A 22381-nucleotide genomic window follows, 5' to 3' on the forward strand; every position below is an offset into this window, starting at 1 on the left:
TGGATTTTCCAGTGGCAGAATGTGAGCTCAGTCAGAGGCTCGGGACGACACGGATCAAAGAAAGGCACCACAGATACTGAGAAATGTATGATTACAGTATGTAGCATATGTAGTCAACGCTGTCCTTTAACATGCTCTCAGCTTTTTATAGAGGTCAGATCCCTTTAGACTAGTGCTGACTGCAAAGAGTCACAAGCATGCCTCCACACACACACACACACACACACACACACACACACACACACACACACACACAGATAAGCACACATACAGAAAGGCAGCTTTTTAACTCCACTGGTTGGACAGGCTACCACCTGCAAGGCTGTGATGACATGCACACAAGCATGAAGCCCTGACGCGAAACAAGAACTGTTTGAAATGCTAATCATGGGGAGAGAAAAGAGAAGAGGAGCTTCTTCACTGCTGAGAGTTTTAACGTTGTGCTTTTTTGTTTGTCTCTCTAAACCAAGTGCTCCTGTGGAGGGGACCCTGCTTATATTAATGATGGGAAACATGGGCGTTTTCTCTGCCTCGAAGCAAATAGTAGCCACTAACAGAACAGAATGTTTATTTCCACTTCATCAGTCATCCTCTTCATATGCATAATGTTACTTCTGGAGCCACCAGAAGCCACCCTGGTCGCCTCTTTTATCTCCTTTGAGCTCAGCCAAACCCCTATGTATTTCACCTTTACTATGAAGAAAGATTTTTCTAATAACAAAATATAGCAGCTGCAAATCATTCCATTTTAGGCATCACAGTTGTATGAAGGCCACATGCTGTGCCAGCTGAAAGCAGCGGAATTCTAAGCAGTTTGCTCAACATCGCACAATTATGCATTTTGGTTGTTTTGCTGGAGCCGAGGTTCTTCACTGAGCTATCATGCGGTTCAGGCATTCATACTTGTATTTCCTTTGTAAACATTCAAGTTGTAATTGTTATCACATCTCAGCAGTGCTGTGAAAGCTGATGTAAAATAATGTAATTTTAAGGTTGAGATAATGATACAGTGTTCTTGCCTCCCCTGAAACAGTGAGGTAATTGAGAGTGATACGCCTTTGCCTGTTCTGTAGATACAGTGACAGCATATTGCACAACGGGTACTTTTATTCTCTTCAGCAGCTGTGTGGTCAGCAGCATCTTCATCATATGTGTCATAAAGTAGCTAAAACTCCCAAGGAAGCCTGGGACGCAGCTGACAGCAGTAGGGCTGTTGCAAAGCTGACCTGACATTAGTAGGAGAAAGAAAACATCTTGCTGCTTCATTAATAGGCTTTACATGAGCAACAATCTGCAACATGTATAAAGGGCGGGTCCAATAATAGACACTTGGAACAATATATCATTCATCAAGTCAAGCAATATAGAATAGAATAGAAATATAAAAATACTTTATTCATACCCCAATGGGGGAAATTCAAAATGATAACTACTCTATGGTAGAACAGTGTACAGCCATGCAAAGGGGAGGGCTTATATAACAGGAAGTGGAAGTGCTCCTATTATTTAGTTGACTTGTTCAATAAAACTAAAGGGGTGTGACTACCTGCACTGAAGCCACTTTAATCCAGTATCTATTATAGAACAGATCAGTTAGACAACTTATAATTCCAGCGCTGTAGTCAATGAGATAAAGTCATTACCTTTCCATTTTGTGGTGTCAGGAAGGCAGTAGGTACACTCTGCAGCCATGACCTGGCTATCTTTAAAGTTGCAGATTTAATTTGGCACTCACTTTAGACAAGTGTCACTTGAAATAGAATCCTCTTAATGAAATAACCCAAAACATGTTCAGTTTATTTTTCTCCTCTTGAGGGGGTTGGAATGTGAACGTTGTCTTGATAAAGATGCTTCTTGAAGGTTGATTTGGTGTAAACACAGAGGAGCTGTACACTAAACACTGCCAGTTTAACTCAGGAACTGGATGAGCTTTTTCTAGAAGTCCAACATTCATCCTTACCTCCGTTCCTGCTCACTGAACTATTCCCCATCTTATAGTTTTGAACCCATATTAAGCCAAAACCCAAAGCTCATTTGAAGTCAAAGGCCCCAACTGTTCTTAAAACTTGAACAGACCTGGAGAAGAACGCTTCGGTTAGATCAGGAAGGCATGGAGCTGCAACTTTAGAGACGCAAAGAAGATGAATGTCAGTGCGGATTTCTTCATCTAATGCAGATAAAGTTGATGTGAGACTTCCATGTCATCATCTTTGAATCTACTACTGTGTTTGCTTTTTGACAGACATGTTGTGATAGTGTTCTTTTCAAATTTTTGTATGCTCATTATGTATTGTACTGTTATAATTGTACATTTAAACATAAGAGTTCAACCACATGCATAAGACTATGGTGTTATTTTGTGCCATAACATGTTTTCATTTGTTCAATTCTTCAACAAGAATGAATACTGCAGCATAAAAGAAATAAGGCAAGATATTTTACACCCCTCTGGGGTTTATGTCAAAGCTGACGTGGCACATCCTCAAATTTGGATTTTTATTCCTAAAATACCAGTAACCTCGGATCAGAGCTTTATTTTTCAGATTAATTTTCAAAGGTGCCGGTGTGACATTCATTAGGAGACTTTCAGATGTGTCTGTGATGCGTACACACTCATACAGGATCTTACAAAAGTTGAAGAAACTCGCACAGTGCTGGTGATTACTTTTCATCTGTAAAATGATCTTAAGTAGGAGAAGTTTTATATATTTGCTTCCTTGCAAAATTAAGCAGAAACCCCTTTAGCACTTGTCAGAATGCAAGGCTTTAAAAATCCTGTCCCTAAAAACAAGATGACCGCAGCTAAAATAAGGTAATTAAGCTGTTGGTTGTCATAGATGGTGCTGCTCACAAAGAGTCCTAATGACTGAGGCAATTATACTAAAAATGACATGAGATAATAATGAATAAAAAGTGGGTTCGATATCCACAAAATGAGATGGAAATAATTATATTAGAGGACAAAACTATCCACCTAATTTCCACAATCCAAATCAGACCTACAAATAATTTCTGGCCGCTTATTTGACACGAGATTCCTGGTTGATATATGGGAGGGCGTCTTCCCTCTCAGTAGATATCTATTTGGCACAGCTGTTCGTGTTCACTAAGAAAATAATAAAGTATCCTGAGGCACGCACACACAAAAAAAATAATGGAAACCTTGTTCTATTACCCTTTAACAACTTTCATCTCATCTGGAACTGACACGATAAAAAATGTAAACACTATTCTCTTTCTCTCTATACACTGTATATTACGTATGTGAACTGAAATAGCCGTCCTTCACTGCAGACATCTACACACAGTATGGCGCTCACAGCAATAGTGAATGAAGTTTGGTCATAGCTCGGAGGTTTTATCTGTTTGCTTTGTTATCATGAATACCCACTATCTGGAGTAGGGGTGATATTTTTGCTTAATTAAAGCAGATAGTCTAACAATTACATTTCGATGACATGATTGGACACCATTAATGTTATCAGCCATGTGTGATGTAGTCATACGCATTCATGCCTCTTAACTGTATGCTGCAGTAATGAAACAGAGACTGTTATGCACTTAGAATCATGCTGTATCTTCCCAGTCAAGTAGTCTTTGTTTAAGTTTTTTAGTTTTTAAGTTTTTTTTTTCCCCTGAGGTATTGTAAATAAAAAGGTCCACTGGATTTCATTCAGTCGTTGTTCCACTGAAATGATGATGAGGTTTCATTCTCTTGGCTTCTATGTGAACAATTTGAGCTTTTTTAAAAGAAAAACTCTAAGAGATTATGTCTTGACGGAGTTATAATCATCCTAATTTTGTATCATAGAAATATAAACTGCCACAAGATTAAATGAAAGTGTATAAACTAATGCCATTCCTTCTCCAGACATCTAAAAGCACAAGTGAGTAATTAAAACTTTTTAAATGGGATGGTTGAATAGAAATTTGATTTAAAAAGTGCCTGACTTGACTTTTTGGGAAATAAACTTTAGAATACTTAATTAGAGGATGGTTACTACTTTAACACACTCTTGGGTTATTTTTTATGGGACTGAGCCAGTTCGGTAATTTTTCTGGGTTATTCTCAGGGTCTTAGATAGTTTTCATGCACACCAAACAAACTTTCCATCACCAGGTTTGGAAGTTTTGACAGCTAACACAGCTATCACACGTCACTTATTTCCCTCTGATATCACATTTCCAGTTTAAATTTCCTTCCCCTTTCTCTCTGTTTTACTTCTGCTCGACATCCAAGACGTCCCCTCTTTTACTTGTCTCGATTTGAGGTTTTATTCCTCTTTACTTTGGCTGAGGAAAGCTCAAACAGCTGTTCCCACATGGAAACAACTCTCACTTTTTGCCAGTTGAGTTATTTAGAATATTTTGTGTTGCTTTTCTTTTCTTTTCTTAGATCAATAATAAATTAAATATCAGTCAGTGTTTTGAAAAGCAAAACCTTACTCTTAAAATTCTTACAAATCCTCCTTTTCCAGTACTTTAGGGGCAAACAAACACCCGAAAACCTGGAGAAGTATGAAGTGGCTACACCAAAACACTGCTCATTGTGTGGCATAAGTTCATGTGTTCAGTTTACTGCTGGCTGATTCCCTTAAATATTTTTAAAGTGTCCTATGTGGGTAATTGTGATTTGCTGTCAGTCTCCATTAAAATCAAGTGTGAGCGTAAGGCATGAGTGGCGGGGACAGAAAATAACCTACAGCAAAACAGCGGCCAGGAAGAGGGATAGGACACGCTGCTCATTTCACATCCTTCGCCCTAACTGATGGCACTCACATTTTGTCATTTTCCACCATGACACAAAGAAACAAATAAAGATCTTAAGGCAGTTTCATGCTGTGAAGCAAAAAAATATCCTTACCTGAATATGTTGAATAATCCTCTGTCCCAAATAGAGACATAGTAATTTTCCATTTTTTAGACCAAACAACCCCCCCAAATCCAACTTCATTTCACAAGTCGCACACTCTTCAGCTTCTCCACAAACCATTTTATCAAACCTATTTCAGCATACCTGTAGTTATTGTGTACTGTATGCTGTGTTGTTCACAAAGTCCTGACAAAAGGCAAAAGAAGCTCATCTTTAATTCAAGGCAGGCTTTCTCACACAAAGATAAATCCTCTTCCCACTTATAAGAGAGAAGAAAATAAAACCTCCAAGTATTCATCTCTCTATTCAGCAATTATTTAGCCTACCTCTATCCTGGGCAATTTTTTTTAGAGGGATTCAATTTTATGTTTCCGTAGGCATTTAGCTGGTGTTTTCACCCAGAGTGACACTGAGTGCTTGAGCTAATTTCTCTTCTGCAATGCCAGTTTTCCATCCCACAACACAAGGTGGACGCACACACGTCACGTTCATCTTCAAACAATCACATCAGGCTCTCAGCAGGTTGCAACTTATTCAAATTAGCGCACCTGGAAAGGAAACATTTTGCTGTATTTCGTCTTCATAACGCCGTGCGATTCCATTAGAAAACCATTTTTAGTCCTCTGATTTAATTTACTCTCTCTCATTTGCCAGCTTGAATGTTTGTAAAAACACCTCTGCAAAAACATTAAATGTCAGCTGAGTGCCTCTGCACTGGGTTGACATAACTTGATATAAGCCAGTGCAACAGACACTGTGCTGGTGTCATTGTAAATCTATCTATGTTTGCTATGTGTGATCAAGTTGTTATTCCTTTGTGAGGACCTAACAGCATGAAAGGCCTGGTATTCTCTGCATGAATCATTTAAATGAAAGCCTGAGGAGGAGGGGGAAAGGAGCATGAGGCACCTGATGTCAACTTTAATTAGAATCCAGTTTGGTCTATGTTACCTTGACTTTGAAATCCTAGAGTCCTGCAGGGGAGGTGGAGACAGTTCTTGGTTACAGGATGTGATTAGACTATGTAATCTTGGTCACTGGTCGGTGCCATAGAAAATAACCACAAAGAAGAGTTTTTACATTACTTTTTGTGCAACGTAAACCGCTTGTATAAATATAAATATATATATAATATATATTCATATGTATTCAGTGATTTCACAACAGTCGCAGCTGATTTTAAAGTATCACTAAAGTGGCACCCCCGGGACTGACTGCTGCTTGGGCAGATAATATGTGGTCTGTGGGGATTTTTATCTTGATAGATGCTATTCCCACTCAACACCTTATCATCTTATCCCACTGCTCTGAGTTGCACCTTGGTATTCATGAAAACAGAGAAGTGACTTCCAAGTGCTGAGACCAGAGCATGACTGGAATGTCTCGGTGTGCTGAATGAAATGTGTCTTCAGAACAAACTCATGGGAGCCTCAAATCCCTGGACGTCCCTGGTGCGTCATGAAAAGAAGTCAGGGCACATCACCATCACTTGTGTCTTATTTCTCCCTGCTCTGTAGTATGATGTGAGACATCAGAGCCTACAGCTGCAGCCCAGAGAGCCTCTCTGAAGACTGACAGAAAAAGCAATCCTGCTCTCTGCCATCTTGCACACATTATATCCATTTAGCAACTCCATGTTGGACAAGACATATTATTTCGGATCCTTGTTAAAAGCGTGGTGGCCTAAAGGAAATAAAGCAAGACCTAAAATGCATGCATATTAATTCATACTGAATTGTGTAGCAACCACAGCTGTCTCTGTCTAATGTTATAATTCCAGCACAGCTGATGATGGACAGTGTGCTGTAATTTGGCATCTGTCTTGCTACATGATTTCAGCGCAGATGGAGCCAACAAACAACATGTGATGTGCGAGGGCAGAAAAACTGCCAGCAAATGAATACTGAATACATCCTATTCAGATGTGTGTTGATTTCTAATACACCCACACCTTCGATTTACAGTAAAATCTTCTTTTTCCACTCATTAAAGCTGCAGTCTGCAGGATTTGTTGTTGTCATTCGTAAAGTCCTCATTTTTGGCATTTTAAGAGTTTACATGATCTATCAGAACGCTTGAAGTTGAAAACGGTGACCTCCGTAGTCGCAAAATGCAAGAAATGCTTATTTTTTAACCGAAAAATAAAAAGTTATTCAACTTCCTGTCCCGCCCCATCAAAACACATGAGAACTCGTGCACGTCTACGTGCACGCCAGATGCGCCTACACGACTCCTCATTCATCAACTCACCTGTCATTTGCGATCATGGAAGACACAGTAAGTAGACTAGCCCGTAATGAAGTTCAATAGTCTAGATCAGGGGTTCTCAACCTTTTGCATGCGGGGCCCCCCCTAAGATGGTTCATTGCAGTTGGGGCCCCCCCTCCTCCCGACACCACGTGACGTGACGTGACGTGACGTGACGTGACGTGACGTGACGTGACGTGACGTGACGTGACGTGACGTGACGTGACGTCACAGGCTCAAAATACTACCCCCTGGTAAATTTGAAATGAAACTAGTCAAACAATAGTCCAACTTCTTGCATTTTGGAGGAGGGAATTTTCGTGATTTTTTTTTTCCCGATTTTTATTTATTTATTTATTTATTATTTTTTTTTTTCCTCATCCTGTAGTCTACTCGCGCCCCCCCGGGAGAGTGTCCGCGCCCCCCCAGGGGGGCGGGCCCCACCGGTTGAGAACCACTGGTCTAGATAAATAAGCGTGGGGACAAGCCTACCTTGTATCGCACGTGCACAATCGGTGATTGACAGGCAGCAGAGCCCAGCTCGTAACCTGATTGGTTACCTTTTACCGGTCCGGTCTGCAATTTTGTAAACAAACCTGCTGGCTTTGGAGGGACCCAGGGGACCTAGAGAACTAATTTTTTTTTTTTGTATTGGGGTATTTAATGTACTACTTTCAGAATCCCCGGACAGTTCCAGGCATTTTGCTTGAAAAAGAGTTGCAGACTGCAGCTTTAAAAGTCTTAAGAGTAACAAATTCACACCCTGTTTGGTAAGGACTTGGCAGGATAAAGTACTATTCACTACACTAATAATCTGTGAATTTTTGTGTTCCAATATACTGCTGCTCGGTGTTGTTTTCAGTGATTATTGTTACACAGTAGTGCTTCATTTTCTGATGTTGATTTGGTCCTGTATAAGTATGCAGTATGCAGAATTGGAAAGAAAAGTCAAATTGCCATTTTATACCAGTTATGCAGCAGCAAGCTAGCCTGGCTGACGCGTCCACAATCTCGATGAGATGGTGGTCTGGGAACTAGGTGTGCATTTTCTCGTATTTGAGGCGTGGTTTACGAATGCCTAGAGCCGTTTATTGGGCGCTACGAATGTCCATCAAATGACGTCAGGTTCTTCCCATGCTGCTTTGCGCGCGATTCATAGCCAATTGTATCACTTATACCAGATGACGACAGAAATTCAACGAGGAAGAAGAAGAAAAAAAAGTAAAATAAAAGTAAACTTGTGCTCTAAGCTACTTAAATTAACAACAAAGTAGGCCTATATGCTATATTCTACATGAATTTTTATGTTGTAGAGTTGTGAATTAATTTTGATAATGGAGAAATTGAGCAGCCTTGCTTTGTTGTCTACAGTAGTAGATCAACCCTCATCTTACTTTGAAGCTCCCAGCTCCCAGAAGTGACGTCAACGCAGCTTTAGCAGCAGAAAAGCTATCAGGCTTGTGTTGATGATAATAATAAACTCCTGGACTATGCACAAACTTCCAAATGCATCGTTTTGTGAGTACAGACCATATTTGTACAACTGTAGAAGTTTGGTGTCATGGCATGTGATTTTAGTGTGGTAATTTTGGAGATACTGCCAGGGTCCGTCAGCGCTTGTACTAAGCTATTCGGGATAACTCAGTAACTCAACTGATGTTCAGCCAAGATCGGAAAAACTTCGGGTGGGCTACTTGGCTGGATGTCACGGTTCAAATGACCCTAGGGTGAATCTACTCCGAAACACTTTCTAAGGCTGCGTCGAACGGTAACGTTGTGTCCGCTGTCATGTTGGATTAACACTCTACAAGCTTCGGTGTAGCGCATGGACGGCCCCCCCCACCGTTCTGTGATTGGTTCCCAAACTCAGGCAAAAATAAGGTCGGTGGTTTCCAGGCTGACTTTGCAGTGAGAATGAAATCGAGCGCAAAGCAGCATGGGAATTCCCAGGCTAGCAGCAAGTGGTATTTTCAAGGATATGATCTTAACCCTGCAAATATATGCTGTCTGCCCTGGGCAAAACAAGCATATAATTCCAATATTTCTGCTAAAGGTGTGGTCACCCCTGAACTATGGAATCAATACAATTCTTTCTTTTTGGGCAAACTTTTTTAATTTTTCAAGAAAAAAGAGATCCGTGAGATCACAAAAGTACCTTTGAAGTTACAACCTGCTGTAGATAATGTTTAGAGTAACCTATGGTTACAAATGGAAAGCGTTTTTCGTACCTTGTGGGGGCTGATTTTTTTCCACAAAAACGTTGTCATTATTTCTATTTTTCTAAGCTGAAATGATAAAGTGTTTGCTCCATATAGACACATCACACTGAATGTTTGCAACACCAATGAGAGAAACATCCCTTTTTCACAATATGCAAAATAGGCTCAAGAAGCAGCTCTTTATTTTTGACCCAAAAATTGTTGATGCTGGCAGATTGCAGTTCAAGTTGAGAGTAAAAATTATTTATAGTTTTAGAAGCAGATAAAAATGGAATAATAAGCATCAGGCTATTCTATCTTTGTCTTGGAAACAGGAAATCTGACGCATTTGAATGAGCTGGCAATGTGTGCTTTTTATGAGACTTAACTATAAGTGAGCAGCAGAAAATAAAATAACAAAAGGTGAAGCCCAGACAAAAAACTTCTGTTTTTCTGTAGATGGATGACACTCTGCAGAGTACCAGCTACAAGGAGTTCCTCCAGGAGTAATTCCTGTGGGGGCTGTGACTGCGAAAGCAATGGCCAGTATTCCACCGTGTGCTGCACTTTCAGAAGCAAATCCTGGTCCCTATTCAACTATGTGTGTAATCATTGAAAAAAATTTTTGTGTAAAGAACAAGAGTGACTTCAATTAATCAATGCATGTCAGGCTAAAAGATGCAACAGTGATGGGGATTAATGAGCTGTTTTCACATGAAATAACTGATATCAAAGGAATACTTTGACATTTTGGGAAAAAATGCTTTACCATCTTTCCCGTTAGATGGGAAGATAGAACTCTCAGATCTGTGCTAATTATAAAGCAAGAGCAAGGAACTGGTTAGCTTAGTTTCGCATAAAAAAATACTGTAAACAGGGGAAAACTCACCTCACTCTGTCCATTTGAAAAAAAAAAAAAATCTTTGTAGCAACAGCTCAAAAGCTCAATAGTTAGTATCCCATGAGAGCCGATAAGATCATTGTGACAGCAAAATTCCAGAATGCCAGCCGCCACTCACAAAAACAGAGATTAAGTCCTAATATCACGTCTATGTGCCACTAGCTATCGAATTTCAGCAAATTCTATCCACCTGCACTCCTTTCACTTTTAATTAAAGGATCAATCTGGCTCCTCTGTTTACATTTTCTAAGACGGCTGATCCACTGTGGGGCTGCAGAGGTACAGCAGGTCATCCACTAATTGGAACTAATCAGATATGTTCTTGGGAAAGACACTGAACCATACAAATGTCCCTCGTATGTTCATCAGGGTGTTCATACGTGTTTAAAAGAGAAACGAGCACCATGTTTCGAATCAAAAGCTTTTTATTCATGTTTTGGTGAATGTGGCTTGAACAGAAACAGCTTAGAGATGCTTTCAGAGGTCAGCAGAACCAGAAAAGGTTTATGTAGGTGCAGTTCAATAACTGTGCAGAACAAAGTAAAACTTTGGTGATTATTAGCAATGACTTATCCACTATCATTCAACTCTAATTCCAAAACAGTTGGGACACTGTGCAAAATATAATTTAAAAATAAAAAGCCATCATTTGCAGATTTCATGAATCAATATTTTGTTCACAATAGAAGATATGAAACGTATCAAATGTTCAAATTGAGACAATTTAATTGCTCATCTTGAATTGGATGAGAGTAACAAGACTCATAAATGTTGCAACAGGCCCACTTTCTCCCTGTTTTTTAAACAACAGTCCATAAATATCTGGGACCTAAGGAGAACAGCTGCTGGACCTTTGGGAGAGTCATATTGTCCCATTCTAGTCTGATACAGGATTCTAGCTGTTTAACAGTCCTGGATCTTCTTTGTCATATTTTGCATTTCACAATGCAACAAATTATGAAATCCCTGTACTGCACGCAGGCCAGTTCAGCACTCTGACTCTTCTACTTCAAAGCCATGCTGTTGTAGCCAGTGCAGTTTTTGGTTTAGCATTGAGGATGTCATCTGGATGTGCAACTTGCCAATTTCAAAGGTACTGATGCACCCCCAAACCATCAGAGATGCATGGCGCTGACAACAAACTGGCTGGTCCCTCTCCTCTTTAGTCCAGAGGATGCAGTGATCTCTAATAAGAATGTTAGATTTGGATTCATCAGGCCACAGTTTTCTGCTTTGTCTCGGTCCATTTAAAATTACTTTCAGCCCAGAGAATGTGGCAGCATTTCCAGATCTTGTTCATGTTTTTCTTGGCATGATAGAGCTTTTACCTGCATTTAAGTTAGTCACAGTGAACTGTGCTCATAGACAATGGTTTATGGAAGAATCCCTAAGCCCATGCAGTGGGTTCCATGGCAGAATCATGATTATTTTTATTGCGGTGCTGCCTTTGAGCCTAAATATCACAGGCATCCAATGCAGATTTTCAGTCTTGTCCACTGTGAGTCTTTACAGTTCTGTGTTGAGAAACATTATTAAAAAAAAACTTTACTTCTAAGACACTCTGTCATGTTACATTTCTGTTTCGTACCACTTACTTTTCTAGCCTTTTATTTGCCTGTCTAACCCTTTCATGAGGCTGCCATCAATTTCAAGATGAGCTGATAATTTTCATGACACAGTAAAATGTCTTACTTTTAACATTTAATATGTTTTCTATGGTCTATTGTGAATAAAAAAAAAACCAACTGGTTTATTTGATTTGCAAATCATTGTATTCTGTTTTTATTTACATAGTGTCAAAATTTCTTTTGAGTTGGGATTGTATTAAAACTCCTGTGGCATTAGGTGCCACCACCATATAATGCAGTGTTTATATGTGAGGCACATTTTCTTTTTTGTGTGGGACCATGATTTTACAGCAAAGCACAATCTTTTCTAATCCTATTTGTTGCAGAAATGTAACCAAACAGTGAGTGAAAATACACTGAGGCTGATAGCAGCCTTGCCTGCAATGTTTTATTTTTGAGTTGTTTATTCTGCTCGATGTAACAAAGCTTGTTTTTGACTGACAAGTTCATTTATGGCGCTGTCTGGAGAAATCTGCCTTTTGTTTTGAGATGTTAGCAACATGTAGTAACCTGTAGTAACCTGTTATTATGGTAAAGCAAACTTTGGTATCTTGAAATAATAGGGTTATATGATAAGCTCAAAAATGAGTGATTTGTGTTAAAACCTAATTTCATCATTCATTATTACTGTCATGATAGCAGAGGGGGATCTATGACATTTAGTTTAGGCATGCAGGTTTAATTCTGTTCCCGCCACTGAGTTTAGTAAATGTCTGCTAAATAACAAAGAGTGACATCAGTCAATGATACTTAAGCCAACTCTACTCCGATTCAGCCAGTAGCTGCGCTTTAGTTTGTAACTGTTCGCAGCGACAGGAAAACATCTTTACTCGTCCAATCTAACAAAATATGTTCATTTGTTATCTTAAAAAAAAAAAACAGCCCTTATTATTTTAAAATAAGGATGCAAATTTATCCATTATCAAAAAAAATCAATCCCTGTTATCTCAAAATAATGAGATTATTAACTTGTGAGCTCGAGATAATGATATTAAAAATGTTTCATGTATGGGATTTCTCCAGCTTCTGTAAAAATGTGAGTAAAAAAAAAAATACAATAATGTTTCTCACTATTGTTAAAGCAGCATGAGAGGCGTGTTTAAGCCTATAACTATGTGTTTCTGTCTCGTTTGGAGGTACACCAACTGTTGTTATGCACACTTGGCCTGAAACTGCTCTGGAACACCTGATGGCTGAAATGCTGCACTTCACAACTTTGACTTCCTGACCAGCACAACACCTTTTTGCTTTACAGTACCAAGAGGCGCACCAAATAAATGAGAATCAACAACCCACTTTTGCAATACTAAATAAAGGGGGAAAAAAAAGAAAATATTTTTGTCACTTTGGAAATAAAGTTAGTGGCAGATGCAGCAAAGAGATCGAAAGCAAGCTGCAGGAAGAAGGGAGGAAGAAGAGATAAATGTAAGAGTAAGACATACTGCTGGAGAGAGCTTAGAGAAAAAAACAAGATGACACACACTTGCTGTCAGCTTCATTGTTGCTTTTGCTAATTAATGATCAGCTCTCTTGCTCTGTTGCATTTGCTCGGCTCTGTTGGTGAGGTCAGCGACTGGCGGGTTTGAATTCATGAAAAGAATACGATCGTGACCATTTCTCCGTCCGCTCTGTGTCGGCTGTAAATCAGAGGAGATTGAAGCTGGGGTTGATTCCTATAATAAAACTCATTAAACCTGTTTGTATAGTCAAGGAACTATGCTGTACATCAGTTTTTGGAAACGTAAGATATAATCTTATCACTATCTTCTCTGTCTCACAGATGGAGCCTCAGTTAGCCACATGAGTTCTGTTTCAAACTAACTTGGAAATAGGTTCTATTTGGTCAGTTTATCAAATGTCACAACCAAATCTTGGAATTTTGCAGCCTTTCAGAATGTTCTCTGCTATACCCGCCACTGAAAGATACACAATGTGCATTACGTTGCACATGTTTTGATTTCATACATATGTTACATTGCATCCCTCAAAAATGTCAATCAGAAAAAGCTGCCTGTATCACAGAAAATCTAAAACCTTTTTTCTTTGCCGTTCTGTGAACATGTTTGTTCATCGCGTATGTCAAAGAAAATCTAATTGTGCTCTTTACTGTAAACTGGTTTGCAGGAAATGGGCTGCGATAAGTCTTAGTTGGTTAAACTGTGAGTGAGTCTTAATTAACCAGTAGTTTCTCATGAATGCACACCCAACTATTACTGAATCGCTTTGGCACTTATGAAATCTTTTAAAAGTTAAGTCGGGCGAGTTCCGGAACTGGAAAAAAACTTCTTGTTGCCATTAATCCTGGGTGCACTCAAGGATATTTTTTCTCCCCGTGGTTAATGTGCTACACAAATAATCATATCCTCAGGAAGTGCAAGGTGCACTGAATTTTAAATAATTGTATCAAGTCTGTGTGTTCAGATTTTGCTGTCCAAGAAAGAGGCACTAACAGAAGTAACAGGAACAATGACTTTAATGGAATTCAGCACATATCAATCAATGGCTTCTTATGTACATTGTCATCACTTGAATGATTTAACACAAATAAGGCATTTCAAGTATCGAAAATAACCTGCTCATTGCACATTTCTGGTGAATTAATCATTTCCAAGGTGGCTGAAATATTACCAAACAAGATTAGTTAAGCCAAATTACGAGGTGCTCAAAGGTTTACAAGTACCATACTAACAACTGTGTCAAGACACACAAACTATTTGTCAGACATCTTCAGAATGCATCTGCTCCGTCTTAAAATCACATAATCAACCTCATCGACTTTGGGCTGCCTTGGGTTTCGTGTGCAAGAGGAGGGAAGATTCACAACCACCACAAATAAAGTTCATGTACACTGGAAAGGACAAACAGTTTATGTACAAGTTTTTTCCTCCGACGATACTGAAAGGAGAAAAGAAAATCCTGAGGGCGGTCACCTTCTGCGCTTGCTCATTCCATGTCCTTTGATAAATTCCTTTCCCGTTTGGTGATTTGCAGTAGACTTCAGTCTCACTAAAGTCTAAAGAGGGTCGTCGGTTACTCTCCAAATATTAATCCAAATGCACAGACAGTCATGCTCCGTCTCAAAGTTGGAAAAAAAGGATGATACTAGATTCATTACAAGGTTATGATGAAGTTCCCTGCAGGCTGCTAGCAGCGCCGCCATTTTCGGGAGCCTTGAGCAAGATTTCCAAATGTATTCTACATCTTTTTACACTTTGATTTGGAAAGTGTTCACATTTCTTGAAGAAACAATAAGTTCATTGTCTATTGTGATAATCGGTCCTATGACAGCACTGAAATTAGAAAACAACGTTAAGATCACAGAGATGTGTATGCATGTTCTGTTTGGCCCTTTACAGAGGCAAGCAATTAAGGCAATTGAGAAAAAATTAATTACTCTACTGGTGTTCTAGCAAATATGAAAAGGCTTACCGTTGAACCAGAGGTATTCCCTTGTATCCTCGCCACAAAAATGTTAATATGTTGATGTTGTGTATGGCTGAGTGTTCTGACAAAAAAAGGAAAAAAGAAACATAGGGTTAGAATGTGTTGTTCACAAGTTCATTTGCTGGGAAACGCAATACCAATAACTGTGCTTCTTTGTTGAAACCACATGAAGTGTCACGTTGCTGCATATTTTTTCTCCCACAGCTAAACGCTGCATGTACAATTATTATGAAAGTGAGTACCCTGCCCTACTCATTATTTCTCTGAGTAATCTTCAGCTCCAAACCATATTAACTTGAATGCTTTCTTGCTTCATTTTCAGGTTATATATATTCAAGTAATTAGGAATTGGCCTAAAGTGATAAACACCTTACATTAAGGTGTGCATAATTATTAGGAAGCTTCATTACCTCTAGTAAAATGAGTCAGAAAAGATTGAACTTTTATAATTGTAAAATGGAGCAGTTTTATCTGCATGCAACGCCACCATTTCCCACAGCTGCAACCCACCTCAGGTGTCAAGCAGAACAAGGTGAGACACAACAGCACTGAACACAATTCACAAGTTTAAAAGGGACATATTATTGGGTAAAACAAGTAAGAACAGAAAAAGAGAATACTTTTTCTGTTCTTGTGAGCACATACTTGCGTGACTGAAGTCACTACCGATTGAAAAACACAAAGCTGACACTTTCTTTTAGCTCCCCCTAGGTTTGAAACTATCCGATTCAGTAACCCATTCAGATTTTCAGTTGAAACTTATGCCACATGTCAGATTCACCCTGCTACCTCTGCTCTGACTTGACCTCTGAGCTCAGCCTTCATTTTCTTTCTTGCATCCGACCCTCTCAACCGATGAATCCAGCTTCACAAGGAAAAGTTGTCGTCGGTTGTACTGAGCAGCTGGCGTCTTATTTCAACACCAACCTCAGAGGATATAAGAGTGGATCAACTTTATCTTTGAGGGTAATGTTCCAGCAAGAGTTTGCAGAAGACTGTGTGGGTGCAGCAACCACTTTTCATGCTGTTTCACGAGCTTAGGCCAGTGCAACGATGAACTTGTAAAGAGATTGTGCCTCAAATAGGGATCAGTTCCAGCTTTCTGGGGGCGAACTATACAAAGGAAATGTATGTTTAATTCGGCTTGATGTTTTTTTTCTTTTTTTTTAATCCATTTAGTCTTTGCCTTTAACACTTAATTTTCTGAAATATTAATATCATCATTAGACCATGCAATGTCATTTGAATATTTAGTAGTTGAGCAGTTATAATCTGTAATTTGAACAACCTAAAGCTGTGAGGATAGTGTGCCTCATTAAGCTCTCGTCACTGTAACACTGAGCGACGTCACACGCACTTGGTCTTCTGCTCACTACTTTAAACACTATGCACCATTCTCAGTATGTTAATGTTGCATGAGTAATTCATTGGCATGTTTTTAATAAAAATCGACAATGATTTAAAGGCATTAATATCTAAAAATGTTTTAAATGCTGCATGCATTACTATGAGTTGGGTTTATCTCCAGGTTGGTCCATTACTGTTCAAAGCATTGCCTACTGGCACCTATAGCTTATACTGTAAAAAGAAAACATATATTGTGAGATCAATAATGTAACTATATCTACATATAGAGCGAGAGCTTGAGTGTTGCCTCATTACGTTTGCATTTATTGCATTAAATTGTATAGCAGAGGTCCACGTTTTGTGAACAGGTACCAAAACACACCACATGATATAAACTCGAGGGTTGTACGACCGTGACAGTGTGTCTTTATCCAAAGTACAAACATACAAAAGCTAACTGCTCACTTGCTTCCCATTGAAGCCTTGCTGGTCGAACTACATAAGGAGCTCCCTCTTGCACAGGTTCGGACTCCGGTTCAAACTGATATGGTTGCACCATTCAGTCAGAGACAGTTGCGTTCTTTTCTGCAAACATTCTTTCTCTCCGGCTTTGCTCAGCAGTTTCACAGAGTTTATGGAGCCAATATGTGCTGGGGAAAATGATCACATTCTATTTTAGTATTTGGAGGATAGACAATACATTTTGTGGTGCTGTGTTTTAACAATCTGGACCAGCTCAACACAGGATGAGAGTGCAGCTAAAATAAGGGTTAGAACTCACTGTCTGTCGCCAAAACTCAGACCAGGAAAATATTGAGTATTTGAGAGTGAAATTCCCAGTCAAGTATTTTTCGTTCTTTTTTCTCGTTTGGTGTGTGGTAGTCTGAGCTGGGTTTGCTGTGAGTGTTAGTGTTAGCTGTAAGCTTATTTATTACATGCTCTGTCATATGATAATGATGTGCCTCAAGGGTTATTGAGTAGCACTGAACTCAAAAGAGGCCGAACCTGCAGAAGAAAAGGGTGAAGTGGAGTGAGTGTTTAACTCCTCTCTGTACAATCAATGTGATGAACAGAGGCGTAAATTCAAGAGTGAGAGAAGAGTTTACCTGTCCGTGGTACTTTGACCAAAGTATATCACAAACTCCATTACGGAGTTTGTGAAAAAGGGCGTCATATGTCTCCTATAAATCCTTTTGAGAACTGATGGGCCCTTCTAAAACACAAGCTTTACAGTTAGAAAAAGAAAATACTTTACAGGCTCTGACAGGCATAGAGGACTGCGACTGTTGCTTCTGCGACAGTTCATTGAGAACAGATCAACAGACAGACCAACTCCATGGACCAAAGGCTTACTGCAAATTAAATAAAGCCTAAAGAATCCAGCACGTCTAATATTTGTGCAGGCAGTGTTAACTCCTGCAGTCCAAAGAGGTTACCTTACCCTTGTGGTTTTGATCTTGTTCCCAGCATAGCACATCCAGCCTGAGTTGTCAGGGAGTGTCTTGCATTCCTCCCCCTCCAGGCAAGGCTCCATCTCACACCACCATCTCCCAATTACTATGGATGCTATATGCAACAAGGACAAAAGAAAATGCATTGCAGGCACGTTTAACCTTAAATCAGAGCAAAGCTGGGTTGCACAGGTTAGTTCTTTAGAGACAATGGCCATGAACAGTTCCCTCCTCAAATTATGGAGTTTGTTTTGTTCTTTTTTTCCTCTAAAAGTAAGATGTAGTACCTCCCACTGACTAAATAATTCTCCTTCCATAGTCTTTAACACAAACAAGCTACACCACTTGGTATGCAGCTTTTAATTCGTAGGGTTTTACAGACCAAGTGCTTATCTGATTCCATAGGCAAACTCATAGCCAAACACAACATAACATTTCCAAACTGCCTTTTTCAACCCTCACATATACACAATTTAATAGATTTAAATTGTAGATCAGACCAACTTTAAATAAAAATGGCTGATGCTCTATAAATGATCCCCAGGGGCTCTAAAAAGCAGGATTTCTTGATGGTATAGATTAACCTTTGAACAGAAAAGTGAACAAAATCAATTGCAATGAAAAAAAAATGCACAGTGGAATGCGGTTTCTTTCATGCATGGCAGTAAGTATCAATGTAGGGGTTGAAACTGTGGCTTTTCATTGAGTGAAAAGATTGGTAGGTGTGACTGAGGCTTGACTTTAATGCACACCGAACTCCTGCCATCAAGAGGGAAAATTGCTTTAAATACAGGGTAAGTAGACAGTAAATGGTTTGTAATGTGTGATAGAGGAAAATAATCTGTCAGAGCTGACATCGACAGACCTCAAATTCCCCCAGTCCGCTCTAAGATTGCAGTAATATTTCCAAAAGGATTTAAGATAAAAGCTTCAGGTGAGAGGTTTCCGAGAGCCAATATGTGTTTTTTAGTTGTGTCACACACACCCGCGCACCAAATCCATCTCTTGCAAAGGACTGAGGCTGTGTCGCATATATTTGTCAAAGCGTGCATATATCTATCAAGATGTGAACTGCATCTCTTTTGTCTGTGTCTCTTTGCATTACGCTATTTTTTTTTTTCTCTAATTTTCTCATGGCTGAGGTGTGCCAGATTCAGTAGTTGTCTTTGCCTAATTTTGGAGCAAAGCTCAGCCCTGCAGACAACGTCTGTAATGTAATTGCAGACAAATGTAAGTGGAGTCATGGCTTTTTCAGAGATGTGAAGAAATCTCTGAGAAAACGGCATGATTTTTCTTTTTTTTTTCAAAGTTACGATACACAACATGCTTTGTGGAATTTAACAAAAGTCAACGTAAGGACATCAGACTTTCACTGCGATAAAAGCACTGTTTGTTTTATATTTCTGCGATACTCACCGTCAACACATGAAGGCCTGTTTCTGGTGGTTCCAGCCACCTTCCCCGGCAGACAGGAACACTTCACTGTTTGAGACCGCTCCTCGATACGATTCTTATTACAGCATCTGTGAGCAGCAATTACTTCACACGTGCCCCCTTCTGTGAGGAGAAAAGAAACAAGCATCGCTGTTAAAAGTCAACTTCTGCTTTCTGAACGCTTCACTCAAGCACTGAAATGACATTGTCAAGGTTTTTTATTTTAGTATCACAGTTTCATACAAATATTTGCTGCAGTTTGGAAGGAAAGATTGGCCTTTAGCTCCATTACATTGAAACTATATCAATTATCTGATTAATTCAATATTCTCTTTTCTGTGGGGCCAGTGGGCTTTCTGACTAACTCTTTTATGGCATTATTGCCTGAAATAAATCAATGTTTCTCACATTTCTGGCTTGTGACCCCTCTTACAAAACCTCGGTCTCGTCATGGCACCTTGTCAAGTTTCAGATGTATTCCACTAAAGACACATTCACCCTGCCAGGTTGATCCCACAGGAAATTCTACCTAAATATAGTTTCAAGTGGCTTTACCATATATAACAATAAATAGCTGCGTATCCACCGAGGGCTCAGTGTCTACAGTATGATAATGTCTTACATAACATATAATGAATATATCAGTCGCTGGGAACATTGACTGCAAAATGACGGTTTGACTTTAAATGTTCCAAACTGATGGTTTTGTAAAAAGGAATTTTATTTGTAATACTTATTTTAGTGCTGCATTATTCCACCAATAGGAAATTCTGCTGATGATTTAAAATAAAAAAAATGCATCTTAACCTCATCTATCACATGCCTAACCTGTGACGTCCATATTCGTCCATATTCATATTCAAGCATCAAAATAACAGTGAAACATCATTCAAGTTTGCAGTAAAACAGAATAATTATTCCCGTACCTTCACCTCTTTGGACAAGCAGCATATTGATTGTAAAGATGTATAGACGTGTTAGAGTGCACAGACAAAAGACATCTATTTGAGGGATGAGAGGCCCTGCTTCAGGGTCATCATGAATATGAAGACTCAATGTGATCCACCGTGCAATTATCACCAAACTACTGCTAGTGTCCTGAAGGATCAGAGGACTAGACCGAATGGACGTGACCCTTCTGAGCCAGTGGCCTCCCCCACACACTTCTGTCAGACTCTCAACATATGAGAGTTGTGCTGCAAAGGACCATCTGACAATTACAGCCGTCAGCGTGACACAAGATCAAGGTGGGAGCAGAGAGCAGAAGCGGTGAGAGGGGAAAAGTACCTGGTATATTGCCAGCCAAGTGATTTGAAGTTATGTTTGACAATGAGCTGTGGGTTTGTGAAATGCATCAAGGCTCCATTTGCATATCGCTTTACAACATTTGAATATTTTGGTTTGTAAGGGCCTATTGAGCAAAAAATGCATCCTTGTGCACAATCCTAAAAAAAAACCATCCGTAGTTGGAGAAGTAAACTGAACTCAATAACTGCAGCTGATCGGATGATGAGCAGAAACGACTGGCTGATTACTTTGCGTTTTGGTTGAGACTCTGCTCGAGTGGTGTTCCGATACAATCTGAGCACACATAACACAGAGAGACCTTGTTCCTTGTGGAGAGCCTGAGATTCTTTCGTTTTCTTTCTTTATAAAAACTAAGGAATGGAATGACAATATACCAGAGAAATTGACAGCATTGTGCATAAATGAATACCCTTTATTATTTCCCGATGCAAAAAGGAGGCTGAGGAGTTGCTTATTTGTAACAGGCCAATGTGGGAGTGATGTGGTGAGCACAGAGCAGGTGGGATAGATGAATACGAATACCTTTATTCGTCCCACAGCAGTAGCAATAGATTAAAAAAAAATAAAAAAATAAAAAATAGTAAAGGAATTAAAATAACAGCATAAACACTATAAACAATAAACAATATAGGACATATATACACACGTATATATATACAGTGTTTTAACTACTACATCATTTCACAGCAACCTGATCAGTCAAAAATAAATTGAACCTTCTTCGTTCCATTTCCCAATTTTTTTTGTTTTTGCAAACTGCTGTTATTTTCATTTTAATTCCCTCTTCGGCTAGGTTTATTAGCATCGTTTGAAATGATGTTTTCAGCATGTGTATGGTCATGTTTGGGCAAAAATCTACATGGCTGGGTTTAGAAAAAAAACACTTGGTTAGCGTAAGGAATTGTTTGGGCAGTCCAGCGTTACCTGGATCTGAACTGTTATTGCTTTTTATCCTCCCTCTCCTCCTGTGTTTGTTGTTTATCATGACTGCAACTATCACTTAAAGGAAAAATGAAAAAGTAAAAGTCTTGTGCTTTTATCTCTTAAGTGACTTTAAACACATTTTGAGTGTCTGTATCCCTCAGTGGCTTATACTGCTCACCACAGATGAAATAGCTGCTGTTCTAAAATAACAAATAACATTTGAACCAATTTTTTCTACCCAGATGCCTTACAAAGTTAAGTAAAGCTGAGATTCTGGGCTTTTCAATGTGAAACTTTTGCCTTATTTGGATATTCAAAGGCTTCTTCAGAGTGAGAGAGAGAACATTACCCATTTCTGCAGCCCTGATCTGTCAGTTGCTAGGCCACATGGTAGAGATAGCAGATGCTTTGTCCCACTGTTTGTATAACGAGTGGTTCAGAATCAAATTGTTGAGAGTTTGGGTAGCTTTATTCATGACATCATGTATTTTACCAGCCAACTGAGGTTTTCATCTTTTGACCCACTTAGAGAAACATTGATGTTGACAAGATTACACTGGGTACAATATTCTGAATAAAGGAAAATAATTGGTGTTTACAGAACAGGACATCAAGTTTTTTTCTGC

The 22381-nt window shown here is 39.2% G+C and overlaps 1 protein-coding gene across 5 annotated transcripts in view; it reads right to left on the bottom strand.

The window, feature by feature from the left end:
• Positions 1–14323: 14323 nt before the first annotated feature.
• The window catches only part of LOC142390339 (chemokine-like protein TAFA-1), a 28985-nt gene continuing 20927 nt past the window's right edge, over positions 14324–22381 (bottom strand). For 3 of the 5 annotated variants that reach the window (XM_075475745.1, XM_075475746.1, XM_075475742.1), the window contains exons 3-6: positions 19506–19646; positions 18080–18204; positions 15277–15352; positions 14324–15137 (exon numbers count right to left, since the gene is read on the bottom strand). In XM_075475745.1, the coding sequence (XP_075331860.1) occupies positions 15320–15352; positions 18080–18204; positions 19506–19646 (299 nt within the window). In that variant the 3' untranslated portion in view covers positions 14324–15137; positions 15277–15319. The remainder of the gene's footprint in view (positions 15138–15276; positions 15353–18079; positions 18205–19505; positions 19647–22381) is intronic. The other 2 variants (XM_075475744.1, XM_075475743.1) reach the window with 2 other exon arrangements.

The sequence above is a fragment of the Odontesthes bonariensis genome, chromosome 10 (assembly GCF_027942865.1).
Source record: "Odontesthes bonariensis isolate fOdoBon6 chromosome 10, fOdoBon6.hap1, whole genome shotgun sequence".
In the NCBI taxonomy this organism is placed as follows: domain Eukaryota; kingdom Metazoa; phylum Chordata; class Actinopteri; order Atheriniformes; family Atherinopsidae; genus Odontesthes; species Odontesthes bonariensis.